A 19,769-nucleotide genomic window follows, 5' to 3' on the forward strand; every position below is an offset into this window, starting at 1 on the left:
TCTGGGGACTCCGCCTGCCCACACAATCACGGGGCTGCAACCCAAAATGGCCAGCCTGTGCTTCTTGTCTTCTTTTGCATGCTTCCACTTGCTGACAATGATGCAAGCGAGAGCAGTGATGGGAAGGGGGAATCACCAGCTTCCATTAATTGCAGTATGCATGCTAAAATGTCCAGCTCTGTCAGTCCCCTCGCCAGTACTGTTTAACTTGTACAAGGGTTGTACCAACCCCATAATGTGGATAACTATTTATTGTGTGTCTCTTTCAGAATTTGCGCAGCGTTATCCTTGGTGTATGGTGAACACTGAAAAGTTTCCAGGCAGATTATGGTGGAACCTAAGAAAGACATGCTACCGAATTGTAGAGCACAACTGGTTTGAAAGCTTCATTGTGTTCATGATTCTACTGAGCAGCGGAGCTCTGGTATGCTAATCTGATTCTCACATGCAAAACTCTGTGGCTTAAGTGGCACACTGGACAGAGGAGAGAAAAGGAAGATTATATTTCTAAACCACCACTCCATTCCAAGATGAAATAATGCTGGCAAACACAGGGGGCACATTTTACTGATTTGGGAATTTGAGCTCTAGCCAAATGGTATTAAGCACCATTGATCAGTACAATCCTATGTATGTCTGCTCTGATATAAATCGCATTGAGTTCAATGGGAACTCACTTCCAGGTAAGAGTGCATAGGATTGCAGTGAGAATGAAGCCTGACTGGGTGCTTGGATCAGGTTTTCGGTTTGGGGGAAATACTCGTGCACCTCTATCACCACCACCATTGGATATTTATTTAATCATATTAGACTGGGAACACTGTTTAGAAGGCCAAATTTCTCTGAGATTATGGTGGACCCATTATTCTTTTACCAGCAGGGCATGTGCCACCATATCAAGATTCCTTTCTGTACTGTATTTCACCAGTCAAGTGTTTTAGTAGTTTTAATGTGCTCATTAGTTTAATGAATTATATAATCATGTCACCTGCTGGTTAGTTGTTGTATGTAGGGCTGCTGGGTTTTCCCAGACATAGATGGGATTGGGGCCCTTGGAAATTGTGTCTGGGGAGAATTTCCAATAAGGGTTAAAATGACTGGGGAAACCCAGACGTATGGCAAATTGATGCAGCCTCCCCAACAGCTCCAGTCACAGATGCAGCAGCAAAAGGAAGGCAGAAAAGGAAGCAAATGCCTAAGTGAGTGGGATAGTGGGGGGATGGACACACGCCTGGCTAGAGCCTGGCTGGGCAGGTGTCCCTTACTTCTGTCAAGGCAGGCGGAGTAAGTCCTTGAGGGGACCCACGCCTCCAATCCGGCCCTTCCCTTTCCCTTGCAGAGTGCTGAGACAGACAGGGAGCTCCTGGGTGGGGCTTGGGGTCCCTGCAGCTCCTGGGAAGGTTGCCTCAAGTGAGGGTCTCTGAGAGGGGTCGGTGCTGGGACACCTCACTATAGGGAAACTAGGAGACTCCAAGTGTGCGCACGCCAGCCTTCAGGGAAAAAGGAATCCAGCTGCAGTGCCACGCTCTGCTTCACCCACCTAGCCGGGGCAGATGGGCCTTCTTTTCTGGCTGCCTCGCTGGCCCAGGACAACCTCACCCTGGCAGGCAGCCTGAGGTGCCCGTTGAGCCTCCCTGTGGGATCGTTGAGATGCACCCTGGCTGTCCTTCCTGTGTCTGGTGCACTACAAAGTGCATCTGGCCAGAGAAGACATGGCTCCTGCTGCGTGCCAGACTCAGCCGCATGCCCGGCGGGAAGCGCAGCAAGGCAATCCGGGGAGGAATGCAGAGGCTTTGGATTGGCTGGAAATTGTCCCCCCCCCCCGTCTCCCCAAACAGCTGGAGGCTCTGGGGAGCTGTGCTCACCCCAAGCTGTGCTTGTGCCAGCAGCATGCTGGGGCAACCTTGGAGCGAAAAGGGCAACACAGTCTTGGCACCTCGGCTGAGCCCAGTGCACCAGTGGCCGCAGCGGATTGCCTCACCACAGAATGCAAGTCAAAAGCCAGGCAGTCCCTGCCAACACTTTTAACATCAATTTATTTATGGCAAATCCCCACCCCCCAGAAAAAAGCTCATTAACTTTGGTGTCTGGATTTTCACCTTTTGAAATATGGCAACCCTATTGTATGCCACTCTGTAATCTTCAGTGAATACAATAACTAAATAAATATTGATGAATACATGTGCACATTCTCCTCCTGGACAGGAGGAAGGCATTACATCATAGAATTGTAGAATTGGAAGGGACCATGAGGGTCATCTAGTCCAACCCCCTGCACTGCAGGAATCTTTCGTCCAACGTGGGGCTCGAACCCACGACACTGAGATTAAGAGGCTCATGCTCTACCGACTGAGCTATCCCATTTAATGGTTGGAAAGAACTGAAAACCATCACAAAATGTCACATTGACAGTGGTCCAGGTGAAATCTGGAAATCAGCAAGTTTTTGCTAATAGATTGGTATTGTTCCACAACCTGGGTAAGATAGTTTGGAACAAACAAAATCCAGGAAAAATTCAGGTGCAGAGAATTTTAAGCGTCTCTACTTTATTGTAAGCCACCCTGAGTATTTTATGTTATGGGTTGCCAGTGTTGTAACATCACGTGATTGCCTGGGATCATTCATTTGTCGTGTCCTGTGCCCCCCAGTTGTCATGGAGATATATATATGTTTGGCACAGCTCCAGTATTTTGGTTATGCAGTAGGACTGGAAATTTGCAGTACATTCACACAATTAAGGAAAGATTGTAAAGAAGTCTGCAAATTAAAAATTCTGCTTGATCAGTAGCAAGATACATCTTAACTTTCTTATTCCAGGCATTTGAAGATATACACTTGAGTGAGAGACCAAATGTTAAAATCATGCTGGATTATGCCGACAAATTGTTCACTTACATCTTTATCCTGGAGATGCTGTTGAAGTGGGTGGCTTATGGATTCCACAAATATTTCACAAATGTTTGGTGCTGGCTTGATTTCATAATTGTAGATGTAAGTGTTGCCTTTGAACCATTCTGTGGAATGGGTGCCATTAGCTTTCAAGGTATAGCGACTGGGCTTTCTTGCACCCTCCTTGCCTGAACGGAAGTCCTGCAATTTGTGTAAAATGGTTTTATGCTTTTGTTTTGAAGCGGTGCTTTTTGTTGTTGTTGTTGTTTAGTCGTTTAGAATGTCCGACTCTTTGTGACCCCATGGACCAGAGCACGCCAGGCACTCCTGTCTTCCACTGCCTCCCGCAGTTTGGTCAAACTCATGCTGGTAGCTTCGAGAACACTGTCCAACCATCTCGTCCTCTGCTGTCCCCTTCTCCTTGTGCCCTCCATCTTTCCCAACATAAGGGACTTTTCCAGGGAGTCTTCTCTTCTCATGAGGTGGCCAAAGTATTGGAGTCTTAGCTTCAGGATCTGTCCTTCCAGTGAGCACTCAGGGCTGATTTCCTTAAGAATGGCTAGGTTTGATCTTCTTGCAGTCCATGGGACTCTCAAGAGTCTCCTCCAGCACCATAATTCAAAAAAGCGGTGCTTTAGCATGTATGAAAAATGTTTGTGCATGGCTAGGAGGCAGATTAAGATACATAGTGAAATTGTTCCTTTGTGCTTTTGCTACTTAACATCTCCCCTCGCTGCTTTTTTCTGCAGGTCTCCTTAGTAACCCTCGTAGCAACTTTGGCTGGACAATCTGACATGGGTCCCATAAAGTCTCTCAGAACCCTAAGAGCTTTGAGGCCATTAAGAGCCCTGTCACGGTTTGAAGGGATGAGGGTAAGTTGAATGAACGCCATCACTGAACATTATCCCTATGAAAAGGCCTTTGGTTTGTAAATTGTGTCTTTTGAAGGCTACTGTGATGAGGGGGTGGTAGAGGAGATTGGAACAGGGATTCCCATTTGGCACATCAAAGATTTCTGCGGGTCTTGAGAGGTTTATGAACATGTTCTATATTGTTGGCAACAGACAGGCCTTTTTTCAGCCAGAACTCAGTTCCAGCCCCTCTCAGGTGGGTGCCATTGCCATTCTTAGAGAACAAGGGAGGCGCTTGTGGTGAGTTCCAGCACCTCTTTTTCTAGAAAAATAGCAGTGGCAATAGATGTCCAGGAGACATCTTTGTTACCCACAACACAGTAGTTAACTTTGACGGTAAATAGTATGGAAACATTAGAGTGTGAGGACCATGGGAGTGGATTTAAGGCTGCAGAGATCAAACCATGTTCTTCAAATTACTTTGAAAATCAGATTTCCTCTAAGGGGAAGAGCAGCCTGTTGCTGTGATACAGAAGACATTCATGCTAGTACACATTTCAAAATGACACCAGGCTATCTCCATGGAATGTAGCACCATCATATTCTTAAAATAAGTCACCTCTTCACTGAGGTGTCCCATCACCTGCAACAGCTCCTTACTGTGTTCTGTGTGCAACACAGGGTGCTATTTATCATCTCTAAAGCATTTTACTGCTTGGTTGAAATATACCTAAGAGACCACGCCTTCTCTATGCCCCATCATGATCTCTAACACTGCATGAGAACACCGGCTTGAATCTATCATGCTTGGACTGAGTCTAGATGGCAGTGGCAAGGACTAGTAAACTTATTATGGTGCCCTTTCAACATGAACATGCTTTGTTGAGATTAACTATACTTCTGCTGATCTGATCTGAACATAGCTTTCCTATGAATGGGTTTGAGTAGGGGCATTCAGTATGCAGTCTGAACCCACAATTTATATTTGGGGGCGTGTGTGGAAGGAGAGAGGTTGAAAGACACAGTTTATTGCCCTGGAATCTGTTTTCCTTCTTGTTATTTAGATATATTATGGTGAAGTTCATGGTTTTTTTTAAAAAACATAATTTTATAAGTTGTGTGTCTTTGTTTTGTATGTATTGTGGTATTTTGTTTTGTATGTATTGTGGTATTTTATGCATTGTGGCTTGCTGATATTTTTATGGATTATAATTTGGTAGTTATTTATTGTAATTGTTAAGAGTGAATCTCTGTTTAAATATTGTTTGCTGATATTTAATTTCATTGTGTACTATTATATTCTGGTGGGTTATTGAATATTAGTTTGAGGTAAGTTGTTTATTTCAAAGTTATGTTATTATGACTTGTAAAAAATTGTTTCATTCACTTTCTTTTCCCCCTCTTCCCCACCTTTCAAAGGTGGTGGTCAATGCCTTGGTGGGCGCCATCCCATCTATTATGAATGTTCTTCTGGTCTGCCTCATTTTCTGGCTCATCTTCAGCATTGTGGGAGTCAATTTGTTTGCAGGAAAGTTTGGAAAATGCGTTAACATGACTGAAAAAAATGCCAGCATAAATGAGACCATAATTACTAACTTCAGTGACTGCAGGGAACACAACAGGACCGATGGGATATTATACTGGACTACAGTTAAAGTGAATTTTGATAATGTTGGCTCTGGCTACCTGGCTCTTCTCCAAGTGGTAGGTCTTGTAGCACAATGCATCTGTCTCCGCATTCTCATTCTCTCTTTCCTTTCTGCCTTCACTGTTGGTGCTGTTGCCTTTAGTGATACCTAAAAGCAAGACTTTTGTGATAGCTGCTGTTGCTGCAATAACTCCCTCAGTGTATAGGTTCATCCTTGCTTCATAAGCCATTCTCTTTCTTTCTAAGTAACACTTATTCTGAGTGTATAATAACTACAAAGGTAAAGGGACCCCTGACCATTGGGTCCAGTCGTGACCGACTCTGGGGTTGCGGCGCTCATCTCGCTTTATTGGCCGAGGGAGCCGGCATACAGCTTCCGGGTCATGTGGCCAGCATGACTAAGCCGCTTCTGGCGAACCAGAGCAGCGCATGGAAACGCCGTTTACCTTCCCACCGGAGTGGTATTTATTTATCTCCTTGCACTTTGACATGCTTCCGAACTGCTAGGTTGGCAGGAGCAGGGACCGAGCAACGGGAGCTCACCCCGTCGTGGGGATTCGAACCGCTGACCTTCTGATCGGCAAGTCCTAGGCTCTGTGGTTTAACCCACAGCATCACTTGCATTCCATGTATAATAACTATAGCCATAAGTTAATTGCTCAAAGCACTAGTAATATCCTCTAAGGACTCCAGGAATGTCCTTTGGACCTGGTGGCTTGTTACTTTGCCTGTTAGCTCTCAAATCCCACCTTTAGCCAACTCTGCTTGATTGAGCCAAACTCATTTGGAACAGCACTGCCTTCTCTGACTGGCTCTCTAAGGTCTCAGGTGAGGGTCTTTCTAAGTTTTGCTACTTAAATTTATCAACTGAAGATGTCAGGGACTGAATCGAAGAGTCTGGTGTGCAAAGCATGCTTTCTACCTCTGACGTTTGGCTAGCTCATCAATGCTGGTGCCTCACAGCCTGAGCTGAGCAGGACTGGCATCATATCTAAGAAACCAGCATCCTTTGGGTCACTGGCCTATATTTACTCAAAGGCAGGTGTGCACAATATATTCTGAGTGAAGACTGATGCAAAGAATTCAAAAAGATTCACTAGGTTTTTACCACCCTCTTTCAGCACACCTATTGACGTACCTTAACCGTATTTATATTAGTCTGTTTTTTCTCTAGGCAACTTTCAAAGGTTGGATGGATATAATGTATGCAGCAGCAGATTCAACTGATGTAAGTTACAGAAATGCACATGCTCATTCTTCTCTTCTTTTCACCTGCTCAGTGGTGTAATAGTAATGTAAGGGAATCCGCTCAAGAGTCAAACTAAATTAATGTCAGTGTGTATGACATGTTGCTCTGAGAGGCCTTCCGCTGGTTCCCTCACAGTGAGAAGTGAAAACAAAAAAAAAATCCTTCCAGTAGCACCTTAAAGACCAACTAAGTTAGTTCTTGGTATGAGCTTTCGTGTGCATGCACACTTCTTCAGATCAAGAAGTGTGCATGCACACGAAAGCTCATACCAAGAACTAACTTAGTTGGTCTTTAAGGTGCTACTGGAAGGAATTTTTTTTGTTTTGACTATGGCAGACCAACACGGCTACCTATCTGTAGTGAGAAGTGAAGTTACAGGGAACCAGGCAGAGGGCCTTCTTGGTAGTGGTGCCCTCCCTGTGGAACGCCCTCCCAACAGATGTCAAGGAGATAAATAACTATACAACTTTTAGAAGACATCTGAAGGCAGCTTTGTATAGGGAAGCTTTTTAACGTTTCATGTTTTGTTTTTGTATATGCTGGAAGTATATACAACCCATTTCAGACGGGCAACCCAGTCAGAGGAGTGGGGTACAAACAATATTATTATTATTATTATTATTATTATTATTATTATGGCTGCCACTGAAAATGTCAGTTGTGTGTCTAGCTCAGGCTTATCCAGTCTAATGTCCTCCATTTCTCTCAATAACATCTGGTAGAATTCACCCTTGTTTTGCCCATCAAAGTGTTCTTTATTTCCCAGAACCACCCACCACGGCAGCCAGTGATTTGGAGCAAGGCAGGGTAACATTTAGCACAACATGATCTAATGTAGCCCTCAGAGTACCTAAGTGTGATCATTTTCATAGAACAAAGCTGTAAATAAAGGGGTTAAATTGGGCAGACAGCCTGGGAGGTCAGCTTTGTGCATAGTAGTCCTGCTCCTACAGTGTCAATTAACTGTAATTATCAAACACTTGCCTTTTCAAGACCCAGCAAAAGGTCTCGCTAAGTCACCCTGGGTGATCTAGCCTGCCTTCAGCTCAGGCAAAAAACCAAAAACAGTCTTTCAAGTATTGTTAAGGAAAACCCAAACAGGAGACAAATCAATTTTGCACCACGCAGTACGAGATCCTGAAGGGCCAATTCAAAACAGGCGTAATGGAGCTGTAAAGTTCTCAGACAGGGGTTGTACTTTTATGTGGGGCATCACTGTTTCCCTAAATTCCAGTTTAATATGGTTAGGCTTTCCCACAGTGATCGGTTTTATACAGGGGTGGGCTTTCCAACAAATGTGTTGTGTGAAGGCAGGGAACCAAACTAGGCATAGCACAGGAGCTCTGTGAACAGTCTCTCTTAGAAGTTGTGACTGAGAGTGGCAGCAGCTGCTTAAAGCTCCTCCCCACAGATTTCCCATCTGTAGTGAGGAAACTGGGAAATCTATATAACATTTCCTCCACAGGAAAAAAATAGGTCTGGGAGAGGAATACAACACAGATATATATTAGGAGGGTAATGGGTAGCCAGGTCTGAAAATGTAAGTTGCAGTTTCTCTCAGTTCCTTAGTTTTCCAGTCTTAAGTTTTGTTCTTCATATTCCCACATAAGTTTTCATTTTTTGCAAAATCCTCTGGAAAATTCATCAGCAAATTTCTCCTAATGTACACACATTTGTGTGCAAGTTTGCCTAAAATATACAGTTTTGCAAAGCAATTTCCCCAAATATAATGCATGCATGTTTGTTATTTTAATGAATATAAGCATTTTTCTATTCCCAGTTTAACCTAGTATGTGCATTTATTTTTTTTACACGTGTTGGAGATCTGTATTGCCAAATCTGGAGAAGTGTGAATTTTGAAGGATGGCTGTCTTTCAGTTTGCATATTGTTTTGCAAACTGCAAATTACAAAGGTTTGCCTTTAAATGCAAACTGAACCAACCTTGCCCCCCCCCCCATCCGCAGTAACGTGTTAAGCTTTCCTTGCCCCATGAAAGGTACATGGCACAGTTCTACTGCTGCAGCAAAAGAGGTTTGCTCCTGTTAGCAGTCTGGATGGGAGCCTATCTGGGCCTCTACATATATAAACTGCTCTGACTGTCTTGGTGAAAGAATGAGCTCTAAGCAGATTCATCATAAGTGACTTACTGTGGCAATGGGAAGAGATTTATAAATGAGCCAGAGGGCAACTTCAGTGATCCCATGATAAATGTCTACTTCCCTCTTGCAAACCTCTCTGGATAATTGCTCAGAGACAGCGCTGTAGCCGCTTAGCTCCAAAGGCAGCCACCATCTCTTGGTACGGCAACCAATGAGAAAAATGTTAACAAGGGGTCGCCACAAACCTACCCACTTTAATTGCCTTTCTCTCCTTTTTCCCTTTTCTTTTCTCAGTCATGTTTCAATGTGCTTTTCATATTTGCAGGTGGAATACCAGCCCAAATGGGAAGCTAACAAATATATGTACATCTATTTTGTGGTTTTTATCATCTGCGGCTCCTTCTTCACTCTGAACCTTTTCGTTGGCGTCATTATTGATAATTTTAATCAACAAAAGAAAAAGGTAAGTATCTAGAAAGTGTTTCTGTTTCCTTACGGCTCTTGAAAGTGAACCCTTGAAGAATCAGACTAGTTAGATGGGTACCTTCTACTGGACCAGCCTCCATCAGTGAAAGAAAATTCATGCTTCTGATGGGGAAACTCTGACCTTAATTAGGCTTAATTAGACTCAGCAGGCCTTTCTGTTGGGCCCACAGGCAGTATCGGGAGAACCACGCCCACCTAACAGTCACCTGACATCATATAACAGCTAAAAAGATCCCTTATCTCTGACTGAAGCACTGAAGCATTAAGTTAAGATATAAGCCTCTTTGAGGAAAAAAGGCAGCAGAAGGATTAGGGATGTAACATCTTTCCCAACATCAGGGTCTTTTCCAGGGAATCTTCTCTTCTCATCAGGTGGCCAAAGTATTGGAGCCTCAGCTTCAGGATCTGTCCTTCCAGTGAGCACTCAGGGCTGATTTCCTTCAGAATGGAGAGGTTTGATCTTCTTGCAGTCCATGGGACTCTCAAGAGTTTCCTCCAGCACCGTAATTCAAAAGCATCCATTCTTCGGTGACCAGCCTTCTTTATGGTCCAGTTCTCACTTCCATACATCAGTGTTTAGGGAATGTTTAGGGAATGTTTTTAATGTCTGAGGTTTTTGTGTGCTTTTAATTCTGTTAGGAGTTGCCCAGAGTGGCTGAGGTATAAATTTATTATTATTATTATTATTATTATTATTATTATTATTATTATTAACAAAAATGCAAACAGATACCAATTGAATTCATTGACTGATTTCCATTTCTGATCCCAGCTGAATGCATGAAACTAAGCCCTCTACATATCTTCTTCCTTTTTTGTTGGAATTCTCCAACATCCCTAAAGCATCTCTTATCCCAAATGGGAAATCAGCCCTGTGCTTGCTCTTTGGTGGCAAAAGGCAGCATTAGAACAGGAGGTGCATGTTTCTGAACACCAGTTGTGCAGGAAACTGCAGGAGAGGAGAGTGCTCTGGTGCTCAGGCCCCTCTTGTGGCCAAACAATATATAATCTGCACCCAATAATGTTAGTTGTCTTATCTCCTTGCAGTTTGGTGGAGAAGACATCTTCATGACGGAGGAACAAAAAAAATATTATAATGCCATGAAAAAACTGGGGTCCAAGAAACCTCAAAAACCCATCCCACGGCCACTGGTGAGTACATGTCAACTGTTCTAGATGAAAGACTTCCAATAGGTGAACAGAAATGTAAAAAGGAATAAGGCTGCTAATGTACGATTAATAGACTGATTGAGGCAGAGCAAACTTAGTTGGCAAATACAAAGTTTAATCTTGGGACTGAGAATTAAGAGCACTCTGGTATGTTATTGCAATAGGGAACTAAATGGAAATATTAAAGGCAGTGAGTGAATGCTTCCGTTGGATAAATTGTAAGCAATCTCACATTTCCTTCAGTATATATTGGAAGAAGTAACGGGACTCAGGGTGCTTCCAGATGTGAGTTTATTGTGCAAGCAATGCAGCTCAGGCATGCAAGGATTTTCATGGCATCAGCACAGCATCATTCTCATCGAAATGCCAGAATATCCTCTTTTTTACATTTAACTCGAAATTCCACTTGCTGTGGGAAGGCCCCCAATAGCAAATGAAAGACACCTCTTTTCACTTGAAAGGGATATTTGATCCTTCCTTCCTTCTTCTTCTTCTTTTTTTTTTTTTTGGTTTAAGCAATTTTTGATATGTTGTTGTCTGACTAAATTATTCAAGGATAACAGGTAGCTTTGTATTGATTCTACACAAATCCTGGAGAATCTTTCTCCCCTTGCCTTTAGAACAAATACCAAGGATTCCTCTTCGACATCGTAACTCGCCAAGCTTTCGATGTTGCCATCATGGCCCTCATCTGCCTTAATATGGTCACGATGATGGTGGAGTCAGATGACCAGTCCGAAGGGAAGACATTTGTTCTTAACAAAATAAACATCCTCTTTATCGTCGTCTTCACAATAGAGTGTGTCATGAAGCTGGTGGCTCTGAGATACTACTACTTCACCAACGGATGGAACATTTTTGACCTGGTGGTCGTGATCATGTCAATTGTTGGTAAGTCGCTACAGAACAATGTGCTCTTGACTAGCTCTTAGCAACCCAACCAGAATTGAAGCATTTTAAACCTCATCACATACACCACACATTTGAATTACATGACTTCCTCCAAAGAATCCAATAAATGGTAATTTGTTAAGGGTGCTGGAATTGTAGCTCTGCCAGGGGGCAAACAACAGTTCTGATAATTCTTTAGGTACAGCCACATATGTCAAATATGATGTAAATGTCTGGTGTCCCAGGAACACCTGGGAGCTGTGGCCAAAGACGGATTGTGTCCCCTGAGGTTGCCATATGGAGTCCACCAGAGAGGAAACCCTGAGAAATTGGATTTTTAAAGTGCTCAACTCTAGCTGAACTGTGCCCAAAATTAAATACATGGCATTTTAGAACTATGACTCCCACTTCCAAAACTATGTTTTAAAAGCCCCCAGGAAGGAATCAGACACCAGCAACAACATTTTATTAGGAATACAATAGAAAATGCAGAAGTGGACTTCTTTTAACTTTAAACAATTAAGGGTTAGCCTGCTGAGCAGCCATTTAGTTCATTCAAGATTTTCGTTGCTTATTTCTCCCCTTCAGGCAGCCTGCTTTCCGGCATTGTGGTTTCATTTTCGCCTACACTTTTCCGGGTGATACGTCTGGTGCGAATAGGGCGAATACTCCGCCTGATCCGATCCGCCAGAGGGATCAGGACTCTTCTCTTTGCCTTAATGATGTCCCTCCCTGCCTTGTTCAACATCGGCCTCCTGCTTTTCCTAGTCATGTTCATTTACGCCATTTTTGGCATGGCCAACTTTGCCTACGTCAAAAAGGAGGCTGGGATTGATGACATGTTCAACTTTGAGACCTTTGCCAACAGCATGCTCTGCCTCTTCGAAATCACCACGTCTGCTGGCTGGGATGGACTCCTCAGCCCCATATTGAACACTGGGCCTCCATTCTGTGACCCGAACCTCGGCATGACGTCAACTTTCTCCAAGGGTGACTGTGGGAGCCCAGCCGTAGGCATCCTGTTCTTTGTTACTTACATAATTATATCCTTTCTCATAGTTGTAAATATGTACATTGCAGTTATTCTGGAGAACTTCAACGTTGCCACAGAAGAGAGCACTGAACCTTTAGGTGACGATGACTTTGAAATGTTTTATGAGGTGTGGGAGAAGTTTGACCCTAAAGCTACCCAGTTTATTTCATTCTCCGAACTTTCTAACTTCGCTCATGCGCTGGCAGAGCCCTTGCGCATACAGAAGCCAAACGTGCTTGAGCTGATGGCCATGGATCTTCCCATGGTAACTGGGGATAGGATCCACTGCTTGGACATCCTCTTTGCTTTCACCAAAAGGGTTCTTGGAGACTCGGGAGAGATGGACACCCTTAAGCAACAAATGGAGGAGAAATTCATGGCAGCAAACCCATCCAAAGCTTCTTACGAACCAATCACCACCACGCTCAGGTGGAAATACGAGGAGGCGTCTGCTGCTGTTATACAGAAGGCCTTCCGGAGCCATTTGCTCCAGCGGTCCATGAAGCAGGCCTCTTTCTTACACCGACACAAAACCAGCGATGGAGATATCCTTGACGAAGATGCTCCGGAACAAGAAGGTCTCCTTGCACAGCTAATGAATGAAAACTATATCACAGACACAGACAAGTCCCACACAACATCCTTGGAATCTATTCCTCCATCCTACCGCAGTGTTACTGGAGAACTTGATGATGCTTTTGAGGGGGAAGTGGCAGTGTCTCCTAAAAACGACAAAGCTAGAGATGGCCAGCTGTTTACAGACAAAGGCAAGAGGTCTAACGTGTAGATGCTGGTCAAGCACACCTTTAAACAGACACAGTGCCACTCAGACACCAAGCAATGGTTCTCTTATTGCGGAATCCAAGAAGACTCCACCCCTCAGATTATGAACACCTGCCTTTTTTTTCTTTTTACCATACTACCTTTAGCACTGCTCATTTTTTTCTAGCTGCATGAAAAGGGAAGGATCTGTGAAAAGCTATCATAATCTTTATGTTAGAATCATCTCTCGGACATGGGTATCATTGCTGTGATGACTGTGATTCTTTCCTTACTGCACTGAAGTGAGCTTAAGCCCACGGAGAATATAACTTGCTGGCCCCTATGGGACCAGAGTACGGCTCTTTCTGGTCTGGAAATAGAGGGCTCCTTTGATGCACCAGCCAAGAAGTTTGGCAAGCGTTTACCTTTCCTCTGTGTTGGTGGTCCACACAGGTTCTTATTGTTTCAGATTTCTAATTTGGTGGGGAGTCTTCTATACGTCTCATGGAACCTGGGGGTGCAAGCGAGGGCAGGGAGTGCTCATTGCCAGCAGGAAGCACGAGAAATGCACTTACCCATGCATTCTGGGTCAGTGGATTGAGCCAGAGGAAATTAAGAACTGCATTCTTCCTGTCTGCAGTGGAAGAGCATCCAGACTTTAAGGCTGAGCCCTCTGCTGCCAGAAGACTTCCTTCCCGTCCAATTAAGTCTGGAAAGTGGGATTCTTTGGGGGGTGGAATTGGGGCCTGGAAGGCCTTTAGGCCCCACCCTGCTGCTGATTGGGCTGCAGCTGTGTGCAGTGGGTCTGAGTTTAAATTGTTTGATTTGAACCCAGTTCCCAATGGATCCCAGTTATCCTAATTTGAGGTAGGCCTGTTCTAAATTGAGGCAGAAGGGTAGAGAGCTACTTGCTCATCTAGGGTTGCTGTACGTCCCAAATTTCCCAGACATAGCTGAAATATGGCAGCCGGTATCAGTGTCCGGGTGGAAATCACTAAAATGTCTAGGGAAATGTTGGAAGTCTACATTTTGGCGAATCTCCTTAAAAATAGCTCAAAAACTTGATTATTTCTTCTTCTTTTTCCTTTCCCCCTTTTTTTTTGGTTTTTGCAAAAGCAGCTCAAGAACTTTTGGGCAAAACTTTAAAAAGCTCAACAACTTTTGTGTCCGGATTTTCACTTTTTGAAAGATGGCAGCCCTAGCTCATCACTTACCTACAGGCAGAAAGAATGCTTATACAAAGTCATAACTCAATTGCTCATCTGGAAACAACACATGAAAGCAGAAACAACTGGATAGAAAGCTGTTCTATTCACCACTGTTATTCTTTATGTAACATATTTCATGTACATGGCACTTTGCAGAATAACAGGCATAAAACCACTGGTTGCTGCCCAAACTGGAACTTAATACTTTCGACCTCCCTGTCTGACCAATATAGCCGCTCCGCTGCATGTTATGTTGATACAGCATCTTCTGGAATATGATAAACATATCAAGAATCACCATGATGTGTATATATTATTGTAGCCATGTTGCTGCCATTGCTATAATACAATAAACAGCCCAAGAAGCAATCCAGAAATATGGATGAAATGAGGAAAGAGCATGGGTTATGTTTACAGCATTGATGGGTTTATGCATATTTCCCTGGGGAAGGAATTCCAAAGATGTAGAGTCACCACTAAAAAGCCCCATCTCTGGCTGCCCATCAAAGATATTGTATTGGTGGTCTAGAAAACAGGGTCTCTGAAAGTCCATTTTACAACCCAGGCAGGTTCATAGGGACGCAGCTGGTCCTTAAGATGACCTGCTCTCAAATTGTTTAGGGTGCTAAAGGTGAAAATGAATACCTAAAGGAAAAGGGTAACCTTAGATTGCTTGTAATGTGTGAAATGTGTGAGTTGCAAGATTTAAGGAACAAGGAGGATGCTTTGAACCAGGGAATTAAGGTGACAATTCTCTTCTGTTTAATTTGCCTGGGCAATTTTTCTAGCCACAATTTCCAAGAAGCTGCTGGAGAGATGACTCTTTGCAAAGTCTGATGATGTAACAGTAATTTAATCCTAATTGTACCAACCCCAAATGTATCAAGGGCTGATATACAGACGATGTATTGCTTTAGCAGACCCTGGGGAGGAGAACGCCAAGGATGCTTTCCACAAATCACTTACGCTGTAGACGTCGTGTGGGATTTAATAGGGCTCCTCCAGAATAAATGCAGGTGGCTGTGCCCACTCTCACCCTAGAGACCCCTGTTCAAGGTAGACTTTGCCGTTGCAATTCTCAAAGCTTTTATACATTAAAGAGCTGATCACTGCTTTGAGTCAGCAGTTGCAAATGGCTTCAACGTAGCCGAATCTGTTCTTGTTGCGTGCTTAGCTTTCCGTGTTTTTACTGCGAACTGACTTGGAGACGATCTAATTCCTTTTAAACCTGTAATCTTTTGGAATTGCTCAGAAGACTAACCTTTCCCTTACCACTCAGCCATTGCCGTACCAAGGCCTGATTTGCATGCACTTGCTTTGCACATGGTTTCCAAATGTGCACAGTTGTATTTGTGCTGGTCTCTCTGTGCGCTGTTCCACAGGGGGAGCCTGTGGACCCAATGCTGCAACCTCATGCCCATTCATTCTGCATGTGAAGGAGACCTGAGGGGAGGCCTTGCTGACACACACCCTAACGTTGAACTGACTCCATCTAAGTGTGCCGTAATGTGTTGTCTGGGGAGTGAAAACCCCTGCCTCCCACTGCCACTGGTGCACTTGCGGGCAATGACACCCCCGGGTGGAGATGCACGAGACGCCTCTTATGAGGGGCAATGGCCAACCTGATAACATGGGCATGCATGCCTCAATCTCTATGGCAGCAGAGATGCAGCTACCATCTGGGACGACAAGGATTTCTCTCAATGGCTTGGAGGCCTTTGGCATTTAGCTGTGGCTTGCAATGCTTTCCTTAAAGAAAGCAGGAAGAAGGTCAACGTAGAGATGGCTCCTTCATCCCCGTCCACGTCTAGCAGCCGGATTGGAGCTGGAGGATGAGGACTAGAGTGGAAGCAGCACTTAAGAACATAAGAACAGCCTGCTGGATCAGGCCAATGACCCTTCCAGTGGCCAACCAGATGGTGCCTGTGGGAAACCAGCAAGCAGGATTTGAGCACAAGAGCACTCTCCCTTCCGGTGCTTTTTAGCAACCGGCGCTCAGAACCATCGCTGCCTCCAGCTCTATAGCTAGCCATGGATAGCTCTCTCTTCTTTGAGTTTGTCTAATCTTCTTTTAAAGCCTTCTCAGTTGGTGGCTAGCATTGCCTCCTGTTGTAGCAAGTTCCACAGTATAGCTGTGTACTGTGCAAATAAATCTTGAATCTTCCAATATTTGGTTACGCTGGGGTAAAGGAAAGGATAAATGGCTGCAGCAAAGGACCCTCTTTCGCTTTCATAGCTCCTCTGTGGGGAAGAAGACCCCTCCCTGCCTGTAAAACGTGGGTGGAGCTAGCCTAGCCTTGTAAATACGGAGGTATTCTTACAAAGGTTGCACACCACCCCCAACCTCTGCTGATCGGTAGTGAGATTCCAGGGGTGTTTCAGTTGGGGATGCAGGCACATCAGAGAGTGTAGTGTTTTAAGATGTATGGTTTATTTTACAACTACACCTGGATCTAGGTGGAATGTTCACAGCATTACATCCCAAGGGGGGCTTGTTCCCCGAAGCAGAGCGGCACTGGAGTCCAAGATCCTGCACACCATGTCCGTGCCTCTGTCCCAGCCTGCCAAGGTGGTTCTGCCCCACATGGCCTCTGCCTCCAATTCTGGCACCTTCTTTTTCCTCCCCAAGAACATTTGCTAGGGGATGCATTTTTCCTGCAGGACACCATGCCCCTCCCGTGGTAACCTTGGCAACCCTATTCGCACAGATCCATGCATCTTTCTTTGATGAGTCACCATCTTTTCATAATGGCTTGTACTCAACTGACCCAAACTGGCTAGTTGGCATAGGCTAAATGCAGGAATTCCCATGCTGCAGCCTGCATTTTCCCTTCAGTATCCATTCTACCATTTTACTGATTTTCTAACGTTCACTAACTCTAGCAGTTATGGGTGCCTTTGCACCCCTAAACAATGTTGTCAAGATCCTGTCTGACTCCGGCCTTGGAGGGAAGAGGCTTGGGGGCCTGTGGAGCTGAAGGCTTGGAGGGCTGAGGAATCATGTGTCAGGGTTTCCTCAACTGTTTCCCCAAGAACAACCTCAACCCACATATTGAGTCCAGTCTGGATCCCCATTTATCTTATTCCCTGTGCCCCAGGCCTTGGGAAAGAAGGCTGCAGACGTCCCACCAAGTTGGATGGCCACATGCCATGGATGCCTAAGTTAAGATTCCTGCATGGCAAGGGGTTGGGCTAGATGACCCTCAAAGTCCCTTCCAACTCTATGATCCTATAAGACAGGCATAGGCAAACTCTGGCCCTCCAGATGTTCTGAGACTACAATTCCCATCATCCCTGACCACTGGTCCTGTTAGCTAGGGATGATGGGAATTGTAGTCTCAGAACATCTGGAGGGCCAGAGTTTGCCTATGCCTGCTATAAGATGTAGGGTTTATGGTAAAATCATTAGCAAAGGCAAGGGATCAGGCTTCTCTCATAACAAATGCCCGGATTTGAAACATTGTCCCAAAGACAAGGTTATTTCTGCTGAAATTCTGAAAGCATGTGGTCACAATGAGCATGCCATGCATTTTTGGCACAGTGTCTCAGAGATGGGAGCTGCAGTTCAGGAAGGTCCTCTGGAATAAGCTGTAGTGGGCAGTGGGGTGTAGTGGTTAAAGTCTCTTATGAGTCCTGGGGAGACCCAGGTTCAAGTTCGGCAGCCCGTCTCCATAGGCCAGTCTAATCCAGCCTTCGCCACAGCCCTCTCCAGTGGGGATAGGGCACGACTGGGGACTCGAAGGAAGCCTAGGAGATAAATGAAAGAAAGCTGCAACGGAGCCATAGGGACTATATGTGTACAGAACACTGGAAAGAACTTGCAATGAATTCTGAGTTGAAACGATATAAGGGTGGGGTGGGGAGGAATCCATTATAAAGAAAAAACAAGGGAAGGAGTAAGGTAATTGGAGCAAGTGCTCTCAGGTGCATAGGTCCCAGGGCTTAATTAGCCTTTGAAGCTTCAAATGAAAAAATAAAGTTGGACTGAATGCCGCCAGTTACTAATTAAATGTCACTGTCCACCAACCTACTCGCTGCAATATCCTCTTTGACCAGCAGAGGGTGGTGTTGCCTAAACTGTGAAGATTATGCAACGATCTTCTAGTCTTTTGCTGTTCAGCAAATATCTGGAAGGTTACCCCAAAAGTTCAGCTCTTTCTTTCCTTCCAAAGAATTCTGGGAGCTGTGGTTTGATAAGAGTGCTGAGAGTTGTTAGGAAACCGCCTATTCCCTTCACAGAACTGTAAGAGCGAAGAGTTCCAGGGCCTCTTTTCGTTAAAAAAGAAAAGAAAAATAGCACTGGTTAAACAAGTCTGGGAAGGTGCACAAGGAGGTCCTCTGGCAGCTCCCAGCACCTTTAGCAAAGCACAGCTCCCAGAATTCTCTGTGGGAAGCCATGTCTGTTTCAAGTGGTTATCATAGTGCATGAATGCGGCCTGGTTCAGGTCAGCTGCTTCTGGGTCTTCATCCTGCAAGTACCACAACAGGGGTGGGCAAACTAAGGCCCGGGGGCCGGATGCGGCCCAATCGCCTTCTCAATCCGGCCTGAAGACGGTCCAGGAATCAGCATGTTTTTACATAAGTAGAATATGTCCTTTTATTTAAAATGCATCTCTGGGTTATTTGTGGGGCATAGGAATTCATTCGTATATTTTTTTCCAAAATATAGTCCGGCCCCCCACAAGGTCCACGGCTGAAAAAGGTTGCTGACCCCTGGACTACAATAACTGACGCATGACGGTTCTGTGCCAATCCTAAAATTTGGCACACGTACAGAGTACGCGGTGGCACTGATCCGCTGCACTTGCCAGTGGTATGGCCCCATCCTCTGCAATCTCACGATGAGAGTCTAGGGATTAATCTGCTGGGTTTTAATTAACTGAATAAAGCTTAAGTAAATTTCCTCAAAACTCCGCAGAGGTTCCTTGAAGGAACAATATGCTTTCTTTTGTCAGTATCAAAACCACTGAAAGCAATGACTCCTTCCTAGAAGGGAAGGGGGGGTCACCTTTATTTTCCTCATCACTTTTAATTTTATTGCATGGCTTTTCTCTACAAAGTGCGCTCCGAGCGGGGTGCAACGGAAATATTACCCAGGACTGTAAAGTCACCCAGAGCTTTCTGCGTGCTTACTCAGCAGAGTGTCCTGCTGAGTTCAATGGCGCTTACTCCCAGGTAAGCGCTTGTGGTCCGCAGTCTAACAAAGAATCCTAGAACTGTAGAGTCGCAAGGGTCCCAAGGGCAGTGCCGGATTTACATATAAGTTAAACAAGCTATAGCTAAGGGCCCCACTCTCTTGCCCCCCCCCAAAAAAACTAAAGAAAAAAAAGCCCTGGATGTACATTTCCAAAACATAAGATAAAAAACAAAATAAAGCCTACATACAGCAACAATGTTTGTATTGTGTTGTGGGCCCCCAATCATTTTAAGTTAGAGCTTAATAATCAATTCACTATTAATATACTTCTTAATTGTATTTCAC

The 19,769-nt window shown here is 44.6% G+C and overlaps 2 protein-coding genes across 8 annotated transcripts in view; both read left to right on the plus strand.

Moving 5' to 3' along the window:
* LOC310827665 (sodium channel protein type 5 subunit alpha-like) overlaps positions 1-14,664 on the plus strand; it is a 38,313-nt gene extending 23,649 nt beyond the window's left edge. For 5 of the 7 annotated variants that reach the window (XM_083703914.1, XM_083703913.1, XM_083703915.1 and 2 more), the window contains exons 16-24: positions 270-424; positions 2,818-2,991; positions 3,639-3,761; positions 5,160-5,444; positions 6,563-6,616; positions 9,063-9,200; positions 10,271-10,375; positions 11,014-11,284; positions 11,873-14,664. In XM_083703914.1, the coding sequence (XP_083560040.1) occupies positions 270-424; positions 2,818-2,991; positions 3,639-3,761; positions 5,160-5,444; positions 6,563-6,616; positions 9,063-9,200; positions 10,271-10,375; positions 11,014-11,284; positions 11,873-13,104 (2,537 nt within the window). In that variant the 3' untranslated portion in view covers positions 13,105-14,664. The remainder of the gene's footprint in view (positions 1-269; positions 425-2,817; positions 2,992-3,638; positions 3,762-5,159; positions 5,445-6,562; positions 6,617-9,062; positions 9,201-10,270; positions 10,376-11,013; positions 11,285-11,872) is intronic. The other 2 variants (XM_083703916.1, XM_083703917.1) reach the window with 1 other exon arrangement.
* The window catches only part of LOC310827694 (uncharacterized protein), a 940,809-nt gene that overhangs the window by 428,961 nt on the left and 492,079 nt on the right, over positions 1-19,769 (plus strand). The gene's annotated exons all lie outside the window — the stretch shown is intronic.

This window comes from Podarcis gaigeae, assembly GCF_964106915.1.
Source record: "Podarcis gaigeae genome assembly, chromosome: 12".
NCBI lineage: Eukaryota > Metazoa > Chordata > Lepidosauria > Squamata > Lacertidae > Podarcis > Podarcis gaigeae.